The following is a 20,000-nucleotide window of genomic DNA, read 5'->3' as shown; positions in this document are numbered from 1 at the left end:
AAGGTGACTAACGTGTGACCATGTGGGGCAGCGGTGAGCCTCATAGCAGGAGGGTCTTGGGTTCAAACCTGCTCCAGGTCTCCAAACACTGAGGGAAGGAGCTTCAGCGTTTCCTTTAGCGGAGGAGACACTGGAGCATCCTTTACGAAAGCGGAGGAGAAAACACGTCCCATAATTCATAGCGACCCACGAATAAATGGAATAAAAACTACTTCCTGTTGCTGCGTGAAGAACGCTGTGTGAGCTCAAGATTATGATCTATATGATCTGATCAAAGGGTGTTTATGGCTCTGTGTAAGCTGGGATCAGCGAGGACGGAGGATTTTACTGCACTCACTGAAATCCTCCTCTGGATCCCTGCAGGGAAACAGAGGGAAAGAAGCTGGATTCTCTTTACTCGCCTTGTTTAATAAACAGGGCGCGTTATTGTAATGTTGTTGATCTAACCACGTGCTGTGGTTTATAAGAGACACGCAGCCACGTCTGCCGTCATGACCTCGATCAAACAGCGGGGTTAGCGCACGCGGCGGCCATGTTTTGTAGTTCATTTTCTGCACATTGTAGTTTCATCATGGCGTCACATGGTTACACTGGAGACGAGCTTCAGGTCGTTCACGTCTCAGTGCAGGGGTCTCCTTCTTCCTTCAATCAAAACGTCATCGCGGTGAAGGAAAAGAGGAGGTACAAACTGGTGACCTGTCTAGGTGTTAGCCCCGCCCCTCGCCCTGTGCTTTGTGATGTCATTTTTAAATTAAATTGAGGCCTATTGAACCTATTTTAATGTTTTTATTCGAGGAGGCTGTTTTTATGAATGGAGCCGCTTTCAGAACGTCCTGAATGAGCTTCGTCAACGCCGAAGGATAAACGTCGACTCCGTGAAGCTGATTTGATTTTAAATCGACGCGACAGGACGGAGCGAATCTGTGATAGATTGATCAGGTCTGCTGTGTTGGACCGGATGAAGGTTCCTGTCACAGAAAAGCTGCGATCGGGGAGCAGCAACGATCGCTGATCCGACTGCAGTGATTGAAAGTGATGATGCCCTAAATGTAATCAGATTACAGATGGAGACTACCGATCTGAGCTGATAATCAATCACTGAGTCAGTCAGCTGTTTCAGGTGCAGCAGGAGGGGAGGAGTCAGAGAACACCTGGTAGCCAGCAGGAGTTCAGAATCTGTTACCACGGCAACTCAGACTCAGAGTTGAAGTGGATCAAAAAAGATTAAATCCCGAGTGTGTGTGTGTGTCTGTGTGTGTGTGTGTGTGTGCAGTTTTCACCGACCTGAGCTCTGACTGAACACTGCTGCACATCCTGTGTGAATGTGGAACGCTACAAAACACTTTACACTCACAGTCCAAGTGTTCGTTCTCTCACACACACAGATTGGTCACTAATTATTAATCAAAGATTTCTGCAGTTGCTCTACAGTCAGAATAATCAACCACTGATCGTTACGGACTCTTAAAGACCAAAACTGAAGTTTAAATCAAATCAGACCTCAGACCCATCAGGTCGACTCTGAGCTCGAGAACCTGCTGGGGGTGGATGAAGTTGTGTAGATTCCCACAGGAACACCAGCTGAGGTCACGCATCAAACCTGTGGATTCTGTTGAATAAACGTTCTCCACCTTTGTGTACAAGTCAGAAAAATAAAACACCTTCAAAGAAAATCTGAAACTTTTATTTCTAAAATCCAGACAACTTCCTGCTTTGATCTGAAAATCTCTCTCTGTAGCAGCTGATGTAGGAGGAAATATGACAGGATGATGTCAGCTCACTGTGTGCAGAAACAAAGTAAAGGAAACCATGTGATCAGATCAGAGGAGGCGGAGCTAAAGGTGAACAGCGACTGGTTTTAATTGGCTCAAAGAAACTCCGTCACAGGTAAAACAGGAAACGGCGCCACTCTGCTCACAGTTCACAGGTCACAACTAAAAGTGGGCTGCTCTCTCATTGGCTCAGAGTCCCGGGAGCAACCAATCAGTCCACATATGGAAGAGAAAAAAAAAAACGAAAACCGAAGAGGACAAACATAACGAGACGAAGAGGAAGCTGAACTCCTGGAGAAGACGAGACAACAAAAAGAACCTGGAATAAAATAAAGGAGGGGGGCGGAGCCGTAAGAGCTCCTCAGTCTGTACAGCGGTCACATGATGCCGTTGGTGAGGTACTGGAAGCCGTCGTAAAGTTTGGTGGTGAGCGACCTCATGGAGCCGTCCACCAGCTGATCGATGAGCAGCTGCAGCTGCTCCTCCGTCAGGCTCATGTGGAAGCGCTCCTTCAGGGCGCGCATGGTGCTCGAGCCGTGGAAGCAGGGCAGCTGGGAGCCTGGGGGCACAGAGGGCGGAGTTAGTGCTGTGGGGCAGGGAACCGCCACCAGGAGGAGCTGTGGCAACTCACCTTGCTGCATGATCTCCACAATCTGCAGCACGCGCTCCATGTGCTTCCTGGCTGCGATCAGGCCCTGGAGCATCAGCATCTTGTAGTAGTTAAACATGTCGCCATCAGGCCCGCCCATCACCTGACAGACGAGGCTCGGGGTTAAAAACAACCTGACATATCACACCAAGGGCTCAAACCTCCCACTGAAGCCTCCCTCAGCCCTCCTCCTCTAACAGGAAGCCCCGCCCCCTGGCTGTACTCACGTCCACAAACTCCGCGGTTAGCTTGAAGGCGGACGTCTCAAAGCCGAGGTTTCTGGGCGAGCTGGACAGGATGAAGCCGAAGTCGATGTGGATGATGTGGCCTTCGGCGTCCAGCAGGATGTTCCCGTTGTGCCTGTGAGAAGGGAGGAGCACATTTAGCGCGGCGCTTGGACAGCGTACACAGGCGCGAAGATGTCACAGACTCACCTGTCTTTGACCTGCAGCAGGTAGCAGATGAGGCTGTAGCCGGCGCAGCTCTGCACGAAGTTCCTCTGCGCCGTGAGAAAGGCCTCGGTGGTGGGCGCGCCGTGCTCCTGCAGGAAGTAGTCGAGCAGCGACAGCTGACTCTGCTTCTTCACCTGGTGCAGTGACACGGCGTTCACCACGGGCTCGATCATGCCGCTGTCCGCCGACAGCACCAGGATCTTATACGGCTTGATCCACAGCGGCACGCGCTCCTGCTCCCAGATCGACTGCACGCGCCGTCCGCGGCGCCGTCACATGACACAGAGAGGAGATGATGAGAAGAAGAAGGGTGGAGGGACAGGTGTGAGGTCGTGTGATGAGGTGGTGTTACCTGCAGCTGCCGCAGCACCTGGAAAGCGAGCAGCTCCTGCCGCAGGTCGTCTCCACACTTTACAATGACAGACAGGAGCCTCCAGGTGGGCAGGTGTCCGTACGGAGAGCCCTCCCTGATCCTCCTGTAGGAGACGCACGGGGAGTCATCGTCACCAACACCATCTCCAGAGCACACTGCACGCGCTCAGTAAACCTTAGGACGCACCCACCTGACTTTCTCCTCCCACGGCTCCTTCAACGCCACCGCCGACGGGTCCTCAGGGTCCCGTTTGAAGGTGGTGGGGGCCTGGGCGAGCTGCTCTGAGAGACGCCGCCTGAAACACACAGCATCATTCCTGCAGCTGTACTAACTCGGTGCGCTGCGTCTGAGTCAGGTAAACTGAGGGAAACATATTTCTGTACGTGTGAGTACCGTGTGTACTCTGACCTGATGTCTCCAGCGGCGATGAACACGGGCTCTTTGCTCTCCAGGCTGGTGATGCTGTCCACCGAGAACTGGCTGATGTTATCACAGCTGTTGGTGTGAGTCTCCGGGAGCTGCAGGGGGAGGAGCATGAAGAGTGGGTGTGTGGGTGGGGGGGGGACAGAAGGAGGAGTGGTCAGTGTCTCCACGAGGAAACTGCTCTGCAGACTGAGCTGCTAACCTTCGAGTACTGGGATCAACAACAACAACAACAACAACAATCTTTATTTATAGAGCACATTTAAAAGCCAAGGGCATGCCAAAGTGCTTTACATAAAAGAATAAAAGAATAAAACAATTAACATTATAACATCAGAGTCATATAAGTGTGGAATTATGTTCACAGGTAAAAACCACTAATAAGAGTAAACTATAGCACATAGCTATAGCAAAGTAAAGCTGTACCATCAAACACAGTGATAGAGAACATAGACAACGCAAGACAAACAGAAAAATTAATAGAATAACTCACTGCAAACAAGGCCAGGATTTAACTGGTAGAAAAAGCAAGTTCAAACAGATATGTTTTAAGCCGTGATTTAAAAGATTGAATAGAGTCAGACGCCCGGATGCCAATCGGGAGATTGTTCCACAGCTCAGGTGCAGCTAGAGCAAACGCTCGATCACCTCTAGACTTCAAACGAGATCTGGGCTGGACCAACAATGACTGTGAGGATGATCTTAAAGCCCTCGCAGGAGCATATGAGTTTAAGAGTTCCTTAAGATAGCTTGGTCCTGTGTTATTAGTAATTTTAAAAGTAAGCAACAGAATTTTAAATTGAATACGAAATTTCACAGGCAACCAGTGCAGATCAGCAAGGACGGGAGTGATGTGAGCAAACTTCTTAGTTTTAGTTAGAATGCGTGCAGCGGCATTCTGGACTGTCTGTAATCTATGTAGAAGGGTAGAGTGGAGACCAAAATAAAGTGAATTACAATAATCTTACAAAGGCATGGATGAGCTTTTCCAGGTCATTGTGCGGGATGTAGTGTTTGGCCTTAGAAATAAGGCGAAGTTGGTAAAAACTGGATCTGACGACAGCAGACACTTGTTTATCAAGTTTAAATGAGCTGTCAAGTAGCACACCCAGATTCCTAACAGTGTCAGAGAAAGAGCTGCGGCTGAACAAGACGACGGCGAGAGCTTCCGCATGCCGCCCCAGAAAGGTGACGGCCATCTTTATTACCGTTGTGTGTGGCGTGCAGCAGCGTGCTCTGACTCGTGTTTTTCACTGATCATTAATGAAGCTGTGACATGACAGCGTCTGAGGTCAAAGGTCAAATAACAGGTAACGGTGCCATCACACAGACCTCACCTCCGTCTGCGTCGCAGCATGTTCTGGAACCACCTCACTACCGGGCTATGACATCACATGCTCACCTCCACCTGCAGCTCTCCGATGTCGTCCACGGACCACGCCTCGTCGTCGTTGTCATAGTTCGGAACGACCGAGAAGCTGCCGGCTCGCTGTTCCGGCGTCATGCCGCAGTCTGGCAGGTTCTCCACAGAACGCGTGCTCCTGATCCGGTTCTCTGGGATCCGAATGGGAACGCTGGACGTCTCAAAGTTCTCACACTCCAGAACCTCCACATAGATCAGGTACGGCGCCTGAGGGGAGGATATAGGTCACATGACTGATGAGGTCATGGGTAACAGGACGTTATCTGACAGGCGTTTCACCTGGGCTGCCGCCGGCGGTCAGCCTTCCGCGGGCGGCGCTGTGAACTCTCACCTTGTCTTTAGAGTTGAGCACCACGGCCTGAGTGTGCGGCACTCGCACCACGTGGTGGTCGAAGGCGGAGGTCGGCAGCCATACGCGGGCCGGCAGCTTGTGGTTGAGCAGCGACAGCTCGGAGATCAAACGCTGCGTCTTCTGCTCTTTGGTGGGCAGCGTGGCGAGACGCTTCCCGATGCCCATCAGAGACTTGATGAACTCCCTCTGAGGGGCCAGGCGCACCGGCTGCAGGCGAGACACACACAGTCAGAGGGCGAGGGGGAGGGGCTTACGGCTCTGCCTGTCACAGCAGACCAACTCAGAGCGAGAGAGAGAGAGGTGAAGGTTTGATGTTTGTGTGTCAGGTTCAGATAAAGCGAGCGAGCTCAAACATGAAGGCCGAGGTCACAATCACCTGACCCCGCCTCAAGTGTTCAGTCTGCTCGCTGAAGTGAACAGTCTCGTTTTTAGGGCACTTTTGTTTTAACGGAGACACAAAATTGACCAACAAAACCCAGAAAAACACAAAAGTTACAAACTGATCCTTATAACCAGCCCGCCTCCCACAGATCACAGTGGGTCACATGATCGCAGCCTGAAGGGGACACGAGACCATCGGTGGGAGGAGCCTGTCAATGATCTGAAGGCAGCTGAAAGCTTCTAAACCCAAACCCAAAGAGCATGACCCAGTAAAGACCGACCCCACCGTCAGGCACGGCGGGGGAAAATCTGAGCCGACAGATGGGACCACACACGGGAAAACCTGAGCACGGCTGAAGAAAGGTCCCAAAACAAAGCAGGGGCTAAGAAAGAAGCACATCAGGGTCACGCGGAGTCCGAGCTGCCAACCTCCGCCCTGCAGGAACTCTGTAGAGGGAGCTGAAGCTCCTACAGAGTTTCTGCAGAGAGGAGCCCAGAATCCTCCGGAGATATGAGCCAGCTGACCAAGGCGTTCTCCACCGAGGACGGATGCGTGCTTTTACGTTCTGTCTCTCCGTTAACATCAAAGTTTCACAAAAGTCTCAGACTGTTCACATCTGTGAGCAAACCTTTTCTGTATCCAAGTATCAGTGTATCCGAGTACTGGCAGTGAGTGGAGACAAACCTGACACACAAACGATGGAATCACGAGGACGATCAGATCCCGATTGGAGTACAGCCCGAGTCCGCAGACGTGACTCACGTGTCATTGCTTGAGCACACGTCTGTGACTGAACCAGAACCAGAATAGGAGCCCACACACTTCATTTCCCACAATGCACCTGGAGCTCAGAACAGGAAGCAGCTGAACTTACGGGACGGGAATCGAACTCCAGACTGTCGGAGCTGGAGCTGCAGTCCTGAGGGTCAGAGGACGGGAGGTCAGAGTCATGTACAGGTGTGCTCGCTCTAAGCTCACCTGTCCTGGAGGTTTAACCTTCAGCGGCCTGATGCGTTCAGAAATCGGCGCTGCCTGGGCCCGTGACGAGCCTTTATCACTTTACACGCACGAGCTACAACCTGAGCTCAGCTGGTGTTAAACGCCTGTGGCTGCCTCACCGTTACAGTAAAAGTGGGCGGAGACAGCATCCGTACCGCCGCTGGTGTCTAACAGACCGCACCCTGAGTCGCCCTGGTGCGTCACCTCATCTCTTAAACTGAATGTTCACCATGTGCAGACACACTGCAGGCTGCCATGTTTCCACGGAGTAACCTCCCTCATCATCCTTGTCATCACAAAGCACTGCGAGGCGTCTGTGGTTCTGTTCTTATATAAATAAAGCTGAATTGAACTGATCGGATGTTTGTTTGTTTGGATGATTCCAGATGTTTCACATCGATTGGCTCCAGGTCCTCGGCCACATGGAGCCCCGGTCTCTAATCTGCTCATTGATTGGCCAGTGATGGAGTGCTTCCTGTTTGTTGAAACCTCCTAGGACCTGGGTCCACATCTGTGGACATTTTGGGTTGTCTAGACCACAATGCTACATTTTGCTCTCGGAGGGTAAAAAGATCATTCTTTGTTTCTACATTTGTCGGGTCCCAATCAGCTCAAATAGCAAAGAGGGATTAAAAATGCACGCCATGAGAGACTTTGGGTCATAGGAGGTTAAGAGCTGAAATTTGTTTGAACAAATGAACTCTGACCTGCAGATACCTCCCACAGGGCACGATCACCTGACTCGTTTCACTTCAAAACCTGATCAAAAACCCGGTAAAAGCCGGTTGATAGATAAAGAACCACCAGCTGCGGCGAGTGATCGGCAGCCAGGGTGTTCTAGGAAAACTCCCTTGGTGGGTTAACTGCACCCTCCAAGGGCGGGCTGTTACCTCGTCTTGGCTGGTTTCCACCTTCGGATTGCTCGCCGTCCTCTTCAGGTTGCTGCTCAGGCTGATGCTGACCGTGGCGTCCGACTTGGAGCGTTGATGCGTCCTCTTTGTGGGCGATAGGCTGTGATCTCCTCCCAGGGGCCCGGGGCTGACGGTGGGCGGCGCCGCGGGACAGAACGGCGTCAGGGCGAGGGGGTCCCTGCGGACCCGCGGCCCGGCGGGCTTCAGTTCGTCGGACAGGATGAGCTTCCTCAGCTTGGTTCCCCGGGAGTGGCGCTGCGTGGAAATGTGCATGTCGGACGAGTAAGCGCCGAGCAACCAGGCACACTGCAGGCTGAAGGAGATGCTCTGCCTGCAACGATGCACCTGCAGGACACAGGAAGCAGTCAGCTGATCGACCTTTAACCCCTGCTCTGATTGCGTGTTCAGACAAAACGGCAAGTTTCACCTCGGAGTTCAGATTTAAAGATTTACTTTTCTGGTCTGTCTGCCTAGAGCGAATCACACGGCAGCACTCGGCACCACCTCCGTTTCTGACTACAGGTGATCAGCTGTAACGATTGGGTAGCACTTTAACAATTTCCTGCCTTCATGGACATGGTCCCGCCTCCTTCCACGGGTGAAATGCCATGTTTGGTCTGAACACGCTGCGTGGTTTCCTCCATGCAGGAATACAGAATCTATCGACAGCATTGATAACGTGAGTGATCAGTAACGTGAGGTACAGGTGCCGTTCAGGTTCTGGTCCACAGTCAGAGCGTCACCTGGCCATCGGCGCAGAGGCTGAACGCCTCCATGCTGTGGGGCGCCTCAGGTCTACCAGAACTGACACGAAAACAAGTCATCTCACGTAATCTAAGGTACAGTAATCTAAGGTACAGTAATCTAAGGTACGGTAATCTAATGTACGGTAATCTAAGGTACAGTAATCTAAGGTACAGTAATCTAAGGTACGGTAATCTAAGGTACGGTAATCTAAGGTACAGTAATCGAATGTACAGTAATCGAATGTACAGTAATCTAAGGTACAGTAATCTAAGGTACAGTAATCTAAGGTACGGTAATCTAAAGTACAGTAATCTAATGTACGGTAATCAAATGTACGGTAATCTAAAGTACGGTAATCTAAGGTACAGTAATCAAATGTACGGTAATCTAATGTACGGTAATCTAATGTACGGTAATCAAATGTACAGTAATCAAATGTACAGTAATCAAATGTACAGTAATCAAAGGTACGGTAATCTAAGGTACAGTAATTAATGTACGGTAATCTAATGTACGGTAATCTAAGGTACAGTAATCTAAGGTACGGTAATCTAAGGTACAGTAATCTAAGGTACAGTAATCTAATGTACGGTAATCTGATGTACAGTAATCTAAATGGTAAATGGTAAATGGCCTGTATTTATATAGCGCTTTACTCATCCCTAAGGACCCCAAAGCGCTTTACATATCCAGTCATCCACCCATTCACACACACATTCACACACTGGTGATGGCAGCTACATTGTAGCCACAGCCACCCTGGGGCGCACTGACAGAGGCGAGGCTGCCGGACACTGGCGCCACCGGGCCCTCTGACCACCACCAGTAGGCGACGGGTGAAGTGTCTTGCCCAAGGACACAACGACCGAGACTGTCCAAGCCGGGGCTCGAACCGGCAACCTTCCGATTACAAGACGAACTCCCAACTCTTGAGCCACGATCGCCCCAAGGGGTACAGTAATCAAATGTACGGTAATCTAAAGTACGGTAATCTAAGGTACAGTAATCTAATGTACAGTAATCTAAGGTACAGTAATCTAAGGTACGGTAATCTAAGGTACGGTAATCTAAGGTACGGTAATCTAAGGTACGGTAAACTAAAGTACGGTAATCTAAGGTACAGTAATCTAATGTACAGTAATCTAAGGTACGGTAATCTAAGGTACGGTAAACTAAAGTACGGTAATCTAAGGTACAGTAATCTAAGGTACGGTAATCTAAGGTACAGTAATCTAAGGTACAGCACTCAGTCTGTCCCGCAGTTTCGACGCTCACTGCACTCGGAGCACTGGCAGCTCTGAGTTTAGGACAAGATTTGGTTAACGCTACACCCCACCTGGTGGTCACCTGACTCAGTAGGAGACGCTCAGAGAAGCTTAGAAACCAAACGACACCGTTACCATCCACCAACAAACGCCCCGTAACGCCTGGCCACACCCACCACATAGGGTTTGATGGCGTCACCGACGTCCTCGTCCATGTGGATGTACATGTTGAGCAGCTGCGGCAGGTAGAAGTCGACCTCCTCGTGCGGGAAGCTGAACAGGCGGTTACCGATGTAGGCCTGCACGCCAGGCTCCTTAGAGTTGTGCAGGTAGGAGATCGCCATGGAGACGTCAAACAGCTTGGACTCGAACAGGCGCAGCAGCCACGACTGTTTGGAGGGGTTGTGTCTCTGCCGCCGCCGCGCGCTCTTGACTGAGCCTGGCGCCGGGCCCTCTGGGTCGGACGGCGGCGCATCTGGTCCCTCCTCGCTCTGTGATAAGGTGCTGTCGGAATCCACCTGACGCAGCTTCACCTTCTGCAGCACTTCCTGACACGCCCGCTGGGCTACCTCGGCATCAATCACCAGGCTGAGCTCAGCCACTCCCTCGTTGATCACGCCCAGGGGAGGGGTAGTAGCCTGTGGGGGGCCGCAGGAAGAGGACGGCGTGGAGGGAAGAGACAGCGAGGGCGAGGAGGAGATGGAGGGCGAGGGGCTGTTCTGATCCGAGTGAGCGGGGGAAAGATCCAGCTCAGCATCCTCCATCATGGCTGCCAGTTAGCTCCACCCTCTGGCACTGAAAGACAGAGAGGTCAAAGGTCAGGCTGTGTGTTGTCAGTTTAGCTGATTGGTCAATGAGTCAGCGGCGAGGGGGGGTTGTGTGGCGAGCTAGGCACCGGTCACAGGAATGACGGCATGTTCACAACCATCAGACAACATCATCAACTGATCAATCTGCTGATCGATCATGCATTACGAAACAGGAAGTGCTAATTTGCAGATCTTTGCTTTTCAGCGTCAGAGTAAAACAGATCCCAATCAGGATCAATCAATCACTGCTCTGCTGCTCAACAAAGACATAACAAACCTTCCTCTGAGCAGGAGGAACTATTTTCTGTCTACGTCTACACTCGCCGACCACAGGAAGCGTGCAGCTCGCTCACGTCACAGCCGAGGAGAGAGACTGTCTGAAACAGTTACAGGTGAGAGCGCACCTGAGCAAGTCTCTGAGCTTCAGCCATATCAAATAATCAGTTATTGATCAGAGAGACTGCCCTCTATAAAACAAGCTCAGTCACACAGCAGGTGTGATGCTGGGGTGGGTGTGGTTTGTGTCCCTGATCCCTGGGAGGTGCGCTCCTCACATCATCAATAAATCTGGCCAGGCATTCACATGAGGGGCGAAGTCTGCACGTGATCAATCATTAACAGGTGATTTACAGAGAAGAAATAATAAAAAAGCGGAGTGAGTCACCAGGACAGGTGTGTGTGTTGTAAGTTTGACAACCCCTGTCCGCTCAGTTTGATAACCACGCCCCTGTGACTGATGACGTCAGGGGCCTGATAGGGGCAACCTGAGTGCGTTGAACTGGTTTCAAGTCAGGTGAGACACCTTCAAAACACCCACACGTTTATCTTTGTAGCCCCACCTCAGACCACTTGAGCTGTACAGGCGTGACCTCCCGGGGTCAGAGGTCATCGGGACCAGAAATCAGCTGTTAGCCTGGCATTAAACTAACAGGCCATTTGATGGCTGACCGTCAGCTGTCCCAGTGACCCTATTCTAGCTCTGAGGCCGCTGTTCCCCATATTTGCTTTGGTCCTCTAGTCAGCTGACCGTCACCAGGCCGTTAGTCAGCTGACCGAGCGGCTCTATTAGCTGCAGCCTATTAGCCTAGCTTAGCTTAGCATTAGCAGGCCAACTGTTGCTGCCTGCGCGCAGTCCCCTTTTAAAGCTCCGTGCTAAGCTAACATTAGTAGCGGTGCGGGGACAGGTGAGCCCAACCGGTGTGCTAACATGTCCAGGTGTTCCCAGGTAAGCTCTTCTTACCTGGTGATGGCTCAGTGCGCGTGAAATTATGTTTTAAGTCCAGCTCGGGTCCATTGATAGAGTCCGGCCATCGTCTCAGCCGCTGCTTCTCTTCTTCCTCTGCGCTCCTCGGTTCTCTCACCGTGTCTGAGCAGCGCCCCCTGAGGCGGTGAACGGCCATTGCAGCGCCTCAAACCATCACAGAAATCCCCCCAGCAGGGTCATTTCAACACAGTGCCGATTTTAGCCCATTTTTGGGGGTGCTTAAGCACCTTAAGCATTTCTTTTTTTTTTTTGACAATATTTGCTGTTTGTGTGACACACTACTAAAAATATAAAAAGCATACAGTACTGTACTTGTTTGAGACGTTACATTTTAACAACAAAAATATAGATAAAATGGTTTGTTCCAGCTCTCCCCTGCTCTGGCTCTAGCGCCGTTGCTGCCAGAGCGATGGTGGCTGAGACGCAGCGGAGCGGAGGTGTAAGTGCCTGGCTTAAAACAGGACATATTAGCTGCATTTAACCTTCAGTTACTCTTTATATAGTTGGTAGGAGTCAGAACATGTTTCTTTTTAGCTGAAAAACATTACACCAGGTAACCTGCAGTGTTGGAAACATGTTTTCTTACAATGTTTGCTGCCCTACAATCCGACCTGCTCTGTAGTAAAATCAGCAACATTCGACCGCCCTGTTGCTCCCATTGAAATGTATACAGCCTGTTTAAAACCTAAAACTTAAAATTGTCTGCAGCCTGCTGTTGTTACCACTGTCCTGTTTGAAATGGATACTAACTGACTGGATGCCCATTAACCTTATAACTCCTGTTGTGTGTGTGTGTGTGTGTGTGTGTGTGTGCAGACAGCCAGGTTCATAATGGATATAAGGAAGTCTTTTTTCAAAAAAAAGAGCCACATTCAGGTAAAAGTGTAAAATCAAATGATCCCTCAATCAAGAATAATGTTGGATCAGTGTTTCAATATTTATATCTTTTATTAGATGTTCGTGTGGTTTGGTTATTTGCCTTTTGATTGAAAGTACACTGCGAGGACTTTTTCATTAGTGATCTTAATAGTATTTTTTTCATATTAATGTAATTTTTCATCTAATTTAATCTATTTGTGTTCGATTGTCAGTTCAAAGAGGGAACGTGAGGAGAAAGTACAAGGTCAGGAAGAACCAGGTAAGCAAACAGACAGGGAGCAGTGACAGGCAGAAACTGTGAAACTGACAAAGAGAAAAACCTGATTTTACTCACAGTCTGGAAGTTGTGTCCTCCCTGTATTAAAGCTGCTAAACAGAATCTGCTAAAGAAACTGGGCTGAAACACTTTGAGCCTCTTTAACAACATCCCAACATAACATTATCATTGATCGGGGAGATTCAAATTAATGATATATTTGTATGTGGTTCAGCCACAGCTCTACTAAAACCTCAGCCAGTAATAGGTCGGCCAACGTTTGGACCGTCCAGTTGTCTGCATGACTGCCGCAGTACGTGCATCACATGTGTTCACTATCAGAAAGAGCCAAACAGCCCTGGTGGAGCGAGGAGCTGTAAAGAGAAGCAGATGCTCTGTTTCTAAAAGTGTTTTAAGCTTGTTTCAAAGATTCTGTACAGCAGCTTTAAATGTTTTCCAAAAGCACACACACACTTATCAGTGTTTCTCACACTTGTTACAGTGTGGACCACCTGATAAAAGGTCAAGCTGTCCCAAGCACCACCATGAAAGCATGAAAGTCATAAATCTTACAACACAAAATTAGTTTTACTAAATGAGTAAAATTAGCATCTGCAGTAAAGATTTTTTCATACATTGTATTCATTCTACCACAGGCAAAGTTGCCTCCATTTTTATAGTTTTTATTAATATTTTGTAATAATTTATTCTGTTTTGGGAGCGTTTTTTATGTGTCTGTATTATATTACACACACACTTTAAAAGTGAATCTCTGTCCAAAAAATGCACTCAGTTTACTTCTTACTCACTATGAGCATCATTCATTATTCTCCCAGTAATTCAGGTTAGCATATATATTTTTCTATTCCAATCCATTCTTCTTTAGCAGCATTTAAATAACCTTTATCAGATTTGATGGTTTTGTTACAGACTTTTCAAAAAAGTGTTTTGCTTTTCTTTCACAAATGTGGATTAAATTGTGTTCAAATGTGCAAAACAGTGATGTCATGTTTTGTGACGAGGACCCAGGCACAGAGAGACTTGATGAATTTAAGAATCTTATGATTTAATAAAGAAATTTGCAGACTTGCACAGAGATGGTAAAATTATGATGACTGATAATGGAGACGAAGACAACAGACGATGAGGACAGGGAGGAACAGGGGTTTAAATGCACCAAGGAGACATTCAGAGACAACTCGGGACAACGTTTAAGGATGCAGGGACTGACAGAGACGGGGTTTATCTTGCCTGGCTGGGCAGCTCTCTGGGTGCTCAGCACCCCCAAAGCTCTGATCCTAGAATCGCCCCTGTTTCAACACGTAACTGACGTCAAAGACTCAGCCTCCTCCGCTCTGTTAAAAAATTTAAACACCACCTGGGTCTGGGTGCAGTTCCCCCCTCCAGGGGCAAGGGTACATAGACCCGGTTCGTAGAGTACGCTTGGGGAGTGTGATCGTGTGTACAGCGTCTCTTTATGTCTGTCTCCACGTTGGTTGAGTGTGGAGTAAGTGCATATGAGAGCATGAGGGTGGGAATGGATGTTTGTGTCTGTGTGTGCCTGTATGTCTGTGTCTATATGTCAGGTTGGGTGTCAGGCGCCACCTCTCTGGGGACATCTCAGGCCCTCCAAGGTTTGGAGGCCTATCTCCCCCCACCACCACTTCCCCTGCCAGTGGCGGACCCCCTCAGACATCGGTGCGTTGGTGGTTCTTTGTGTCCGGGGATGGGCGTCCAGGTACACACCGGCTCACTCCTTGGCGGCTGCTGAGTGAGCCCTCATCTGGGACTCTCCTCAGCTCTTTCCGGGACAGTGGCGCGGCTCCCCCTCTGTTGGTCTTCCTTGGTCTCTTGTGTTCTGGGGGCCTCTGGATGTCTGGAGTTTTGATCTCCTCCATACCTGCTTCATGCCCTGGAGGACGGGGCTGTGGCCCCCCCACACCCTCTAGCAGATCATTACATGAAGGAACCTTTTAAAAAACAAAAAACAAGCGCGTCCATGCTCACAGGTGTACACACGGGTGATCACACCCACAAACTACACCCTTTTTGGCTCCTACCTCAAAGCACACTGTGTTCTGTTGATCTTATGTGCTGCACAATAATGTTTAACATTTAGTATTTACTGTCATATTCCCATATATCATTGTGATGTTGTTTATTCTATTACTCTTGTTCTCTTCTGCTTGCTTTCTTTTTTCTTTCTCAGCAGGTGATCCAGGTGATCGATAGATGCATTCTTTTTTCTGCCCGTTCTGTTGGTTTTTGTCTTTTGCCCTTCTCCCCCGTCCCTCTTCTCAGCTGTTTCTCTTTCCCTCTTTCTTTCTCCCCTTCTTTCCCCCAGTCAAGTCTGTCCCGTATTCAGCAAGTGAAAATAAAATAAACAATAAAAGGTGAATCAAATGGACCATTACGGCAAGGCTGGGACGGTCCAGTTGGTAAAGTAAATCCGTTGGGCATCTTTCTTTGCCTTTAGACAACAATTCTGATGCAAAAGAGCCAAACGGGACAGGCAAAAAAAAAAAAATTTAAATTATTATTCAGAGAGCTTCAAATGTTTTCATGAACATCACACAGCAGCACAAAGCTGTTTCATTTCCGCTCAGATGAAAAGGTGTGAGCCTCGATGTTTCGCAGTCCCCGTCTCTTCTTCCAGTCCTCAGCTCCTCAGGCTCACCTGAAGATTCTCAGGTGAACTCGTTTTGCACTCAGCCATTCACTGCAGTGAAGTTAAACCCGTACACTGCTGTGTGTGTGTGTGTGTGCGTGCAAAGGAGTGCTTAAAGGTTACAGTGGTGCTGAGGTCCAGTTGGCCCTACCAGCGCCCCCCACTGGCCATAGGGTGTACAATCAATCTATTTCACCGAGTGTTCTGGCGTCTCACAGGTGATCAGAGTGTCAGCTCTCATATTTATCAGCAGTTTATCACAGAGAGGAGAAACTAAAAGTTTACAGCAGCTGCTGGTGCTCAGATGAGACGATCAATTGACAGACAGATAATCTGCAAACAGCAAAGCAAAGCTGAGACAGAAAAACAAGCCGCAGCATCTTTGTGATAAAGTTTTAATTTCAGCTGGCGTGTGAACATTAAAGAACATTTTACAGACGTCATTGATTCAACAAGAAAAGCCTTTGATCTGATTTTTGTTTACTGAGTTGAATTTTCTCTCAGACAGAAGAGCAGGTGAGTTTAACCTGGTAGTGGAGCCTCTAGTGGCTGAAAGGAGCATTACAAAAACAAGCTGCTGTGATCCAGGGCCCTGTGCTTCGTACGTCGCTTACTACATCCAAGATCAAATCATCGCGCTAACCGTGAGCTCGCTAATCCGGTTCCCCGAACACACCTGCTGTTGACGATTAGTACAGCTGGACGCAGTAATGTGACATCACTGGGTGTCGTAAAAGGGGCTACGCATCGATAGTAGAAACATTGATCGGCAACCCGCTGATTGGTCGGCGAAAATGTCCAAGGGGCGTGCTCGGTATTTTCCGGCAGCAGAGCAAGAACTCATGAGTGAGGGATTTCAGGAGTTTCAGAGTTTAATTAAAACGCAAGAGAACACTGCAAAGGCTGCAAAAGCAAGGAGAGAGGGCTGGCAGGAAGTTGCTGACAAATCAAACTCGTAGGTAATTTAATAATAATAATAATAATGGATTGGGTTTATATAGCGCTTTCCAAGGCACCCAAAGCGCTTTACGATACCACTATTCATTCACTCCCACATTCACACACTGGTGGAGGCAGCTACGGTTGTAGCCAGGCTGCCATATCGCGCCATCGGCCCCTCTGGCCAACACCAGTAGGCGGTAGGGTAGATCTATCATATGACACTATATTGTCCAATATCATATGGCATTATATTATATTATAATATGTTATATTATATCCCCTTTCACATTAGAGCCACAACAGGACCCACAAGAACATGGGAACAAGTAAAAGTGGAATACAGGAGTATTCTACAGAATGGTAATATTTATCTCTTAGATTGCTTTGCGTCTCTTGGCAAGGTAATACTGGCCTGTAATACTCTGTTAGTTTGTTCATAACAGCAACCAAGAAAAGGGCAGAGGAAAAAAAGACAGGTGGTGGTCCTGCACCCCCTCGTCAACAAGTTGGTTAAGTAAATAATACCCTCACGGGAATATCGATATCTCTCTATGAGCACACTGTCGCGCTGAGCTAAAGGATCCTGTCTGTCCCGCAATATACGCTGAATTCTGAGGACTCTCCTTATCAATCTTGCACCTTCCACAATGGGTGGCTCGCGTATACGGACAGGACATGGCTGCGACAGACTTCCCAAATCCACCTTCGCTTTTATAGCCGTGGTCTCTCATCTTGATTACACGAAGTAATTTACAATTACTACTCTGAAATATGAATTACATCTGTAATAATCACATACATGTAATAGAATGTTAATAGTACATTTCCCTTTTTTAGGAAATGACGTGTATGTATCTGTGTGACATCAATAAAAGGATCAAGTGCTGCATTATCTTTGGTTACATTGATAATATTTATTTATGGTGAAACAGTGGTGGAATATCGCTGTTGCTTTCGTATAAATGAAGCGGACATACCTGCGTGGCCGCGATCTAATCCTGTTTACATAAAGTAAACCTGCTCCCGAGCAGGTTTACGCTTACGGCTCTGTTGCTATGACAGCAAGTCCTGGATGAGCTTCGGGGAACCGACTGATCCAGGATCACGCGAAATCGTCAACAATCTAATCCGGCTAACCTACTTAGCGAGGTACGAAGAACGGGCCCCTGCTCTTCTTCAACACGCGATAATGATAATAATGATAATAATAATAACAATAATAATAATAATGTATACTTTATTGGTACCTTGCTCAGGGGTACCTCAGAGCTATCCCTGCTGGTGTTTGTGCGCATACCTCGACTGACACTGTTTGATCGATCAGTTGATTGAATCACTGATCTGATTCATGAGGTAGGAATAGAGCGAGCGGGGAAAGGCGGATGTTGTGAAGATGAAGTCTGTAAAACTCTGGGAGTTTCCCCTGAGCCGGAACGATTTAAGGAGCATTCTGCATTTTCCGTCCTGCTGGCTTTCAACAGCGTGAGCAGAGCGCTGTACCTGCAGGGAGGACGTGAGGGTGGCGCTTCACCTGAATTTGGAAGTTCAAAGTTGACCTGAAACACATGGCAGTGTGGAATAAAGCGTAATGGCCCTTTAACCTGCTCTTCCCAGGCTGGATGGAGACTCAGTGAGGAAGCTTTGGAATAATGAACAAAACATGGACACATCTGCTGAGGCTCAATTCCTCCAAAGAAGGACTCATCCAGGCTGGAGAAACTGATCAGGAAGGCTAGCTCTGTGGTCGGCATGAAGCTGGACACTCTGGTGACAGTGGCAGAGAAAAGGACATTAAAGAAACTGATGGACATTATGAACAATGCTGGGCATCCTCTGCACACGGCCATAAACAATCAGAAGAGTCTGTTCAGTGACAGGTTGCTTCTCCCCAAGACAAGAACTAACAGACTTAAAAACTCCTTTGTCCCACACGCCATCAGACTGTTTAACTCCTCTCTGGAGGGGAGAGGGAGGGGAGACAGGGGGACAAAGGAGGGGGAAACAACTAAGCTGTAGTGCCTCTTCACCTCACTGTGCAATACCTTTGTGCAATACTTTTGTAAATAGTCAACGGTGCAATAGACTCAATACTTGAAATGTGCAATTCACTTGTATTTTTATTTTTATTCCTATTTATTCTATTTATCCCCTTCGTATATTTTATTTATATTGTCTCTGTATTTATATATATGTGTGTGTATAACTCTGTAACTTCTGTCGGTGCTGTGCTTTTTTGGAAATCGAATTTCCCAGAGGAACCCACCCGAGGGACTAATAAAGTTCTATCTTATCTTATGTTTTTTTTCCTGCGGCCGATGTGATGGACAACAAAGTTATTCTAATGCGTGATGGTGACACCAGAAGTTACATGGAGATCAGACTCCTGCCTGAGCTGTTCTCAAATGTGTTTGGACTCTGAGGCTCAGGATGATCATGGCTTCACAGCCAGATGTCGGAGGTACAGTCTCCGCCGGGGTACCGCAGCTCGTGGGCCAGAACCGGACCGTCGGGCTCTTTACCAAAATCCACCAGGAAGTCCTCATTCAGGGCCAGACCGCCATCCACAGTGTCCACATTGATCTGCATCATCACTGATCCCTCCCTGAGCACAGACACAGTAATAAGCATGTGCACACGTGAGCACCACAGCAGCATCCTGTGAGTCATGAAATAGGTCCAGGTGGACTGAGGTGGAACCCCTGTGGGGTCAAGGATCGCACCTGATCATGTCGGGGTAAAACTGTTTGTCCCAGCCGCTGTACAGAGACGTGGTCGTGTAGAGGCGCCGCCCGTCCAGACTGAGCTGCAGCATCTGAGGACTTCCAGCGATACGCTTCCCCTGAGATGGACACAGGTGAGACACAGAACAGTTGGGACGGATGTACAGCATGAGGAACATTTAAATCCATTTATGTCTCTGCAGGTGCAGTCTACACCTGTACCCCCTCCTGGGGTTATCGTGTAACCATGGTTACTCTATCAGGGGCTAAGAAGACACCGGTTCTTCTACAGAGCGACAGGTGTGCTGCTTCCTGCCTCTCTGCTTTGTGATACCTTTATGATGCAGGGGCGGGGCTGCTCCTGGTTCTCTGGGTCCTCCAGGACTCTGATGGGTCCGTCCCTGACAATGCTTCCTCCCAAGAACACCTGGAAGAGACAGACAGATAAGCGGTCTTGTGCTAACGATCCACATATTCAGTGACATCACCCGACAGGGTGATAAAACCACACCTGGCCGACGAGCCGTGGGTTTCTGCGGTCTGTGATGTCATATTGTCTGATGTCACCATGCAGCCAGTTACTGAAGTACAGATAACGGTCATCCAGTGAGATCAGGATGTCTGTGATGAGACCTGCGCAGACAGACAGGTGATGTGGTCAGACAGGTGAAAGACTGCAATCAAAGGGAAATGACTGCACTCACCTGGCATCTC

The 20,000-nt window shown here is 48.7% G+C and overlaps 2 protein-coding genes and 1 long non-coding RNA gene across 8 annotated transcripts in view; 1 reads left to right on the top strand and 2 right to left on the bottom strand.

Annotated features, from left to right (window-relative positions):
* The window catches only part of LOC146699554 (uncharacterized), a 546-nt gene extending 326 nt beyond the window's left edge, over positions 1-220 (top strand). Inside the window, exon 2 of the long non-coding RNA XR_014922856.1 lies at positions 1-220. This exon is cut by the window's left edge and continues 159 nt beyond it. This is a non-coding gene — a long non-coding RNA (uncharacterized LOC146699554).
* Positions 221-1,662: 1,442 nt separating this feature from the next.
* pi4kb (phosphatidylinositol 4-kinase, catalytic, beta) lies at positions 1,663-11,951 on the bottom strand. 3 transcript variants are annotated; one of them, XM_085472545.1, is made up of 13 exons: positions 11,798-11,948; positions 9,925-10,543; positions 7,716-8,081; positions 6,701-6,745; positions 5,424-5,651; positions 5,072-5,299; positions 3,655-3,764; positions 3,437-3,541; positions 3,226-3,349; positions 2,856-3,121; positions 2,649-2,781; positions 2,404-2,524; positions 1,663-2,331 (listed from the first exon to the last, which is right to left on the bottom strand). In XM_085472545.1, the coding sequence occupies exons 2-13, from the start codon at positions 10,513-10,515 to the stop codon at positions 2,150-2,152; spliced, it is 2,499 nt and encodes an 832-aa protein (XP_085328671.1). In that variant the 5' UTR covers positions 10,516-10,543; positions 11,798-11,948; the 3' UTR covers positions 1,663-2,149. The 3 variants fall into 3 exon arrangements, with proteins under 3 accessions (XP_085328671.1, XP_085328670.1, XP_085328672.1); XM_085472544.1 differs by having other exon boundaries at positions 1,663-2,524; positions 11,798-11,951; XM_085472546.1 differs by lacking the exon at positions 6,701-6,745 and having other exon boundaries at positions 11,798-11,946.
* A 5,021-nt stretch (positions 11,952-16,972) lies between these two features.
* The window catches only part of selenbp1 (selenium binding protein 1), an 11,357-nt gene continuing 8,329 nt past the window's right edge, over positions 16,973-20,000 (bottom strand). For 2 of the 4 annotated variants that reach the window (XM_085472540.1, XM_085472541.1), the window contains exons 8-12: positions 19,991-20,000; positions 19,798-19,919; positions 19,621-19,713; positions 19,287-19,405; positions 16,973-19,168 (exon numbers count right to left, since the gene is read on the bottom strand). The exon at positions 19,991-20,000 is cut by the window's right edge and continues 69 nt beyond it. In XM_085472540.1, coding sequence (XP_085328666.1) covers positions 19,006-19,168; positions 19,287-19,405; positions 19,621-19,713; positions 19,798-19,919; positions 19,991-20,000 — 507 coding nt within the window. In that variant the 3' untranslated portion in view covers positions 16,973-19,005. The remainder of the gene's footprint in view (positions 19,169-19,286; positions 19,406-19,620; positions 19,714-19,797; positions 19,920-19,990) is intronic. The other 2 variants (XM_085472542.1, XM_085472543.1) reach the window with 1 other exon arrangement.

Source organism: Copadichromis virginalis, linkage group LG11 (assembly GCF_057382275.1).
Source record: "Copadichromis virginalis isolate Kocher_CV1m ecotype Utaka linkage group LG11, C_Virginalis_male_GT1.1, whole genome shotgun sequence".
NCBI lineage: Eukaryota > Metazoa > Chordata > Actinopteri > Cichliformes > Cichlidae > Copadichromis > Copadichromis virginalis.
Note: the sequence above shows the minus strand (reverse complement) of the source record. Positions and strands in the feature narration are given on the sequence as shown.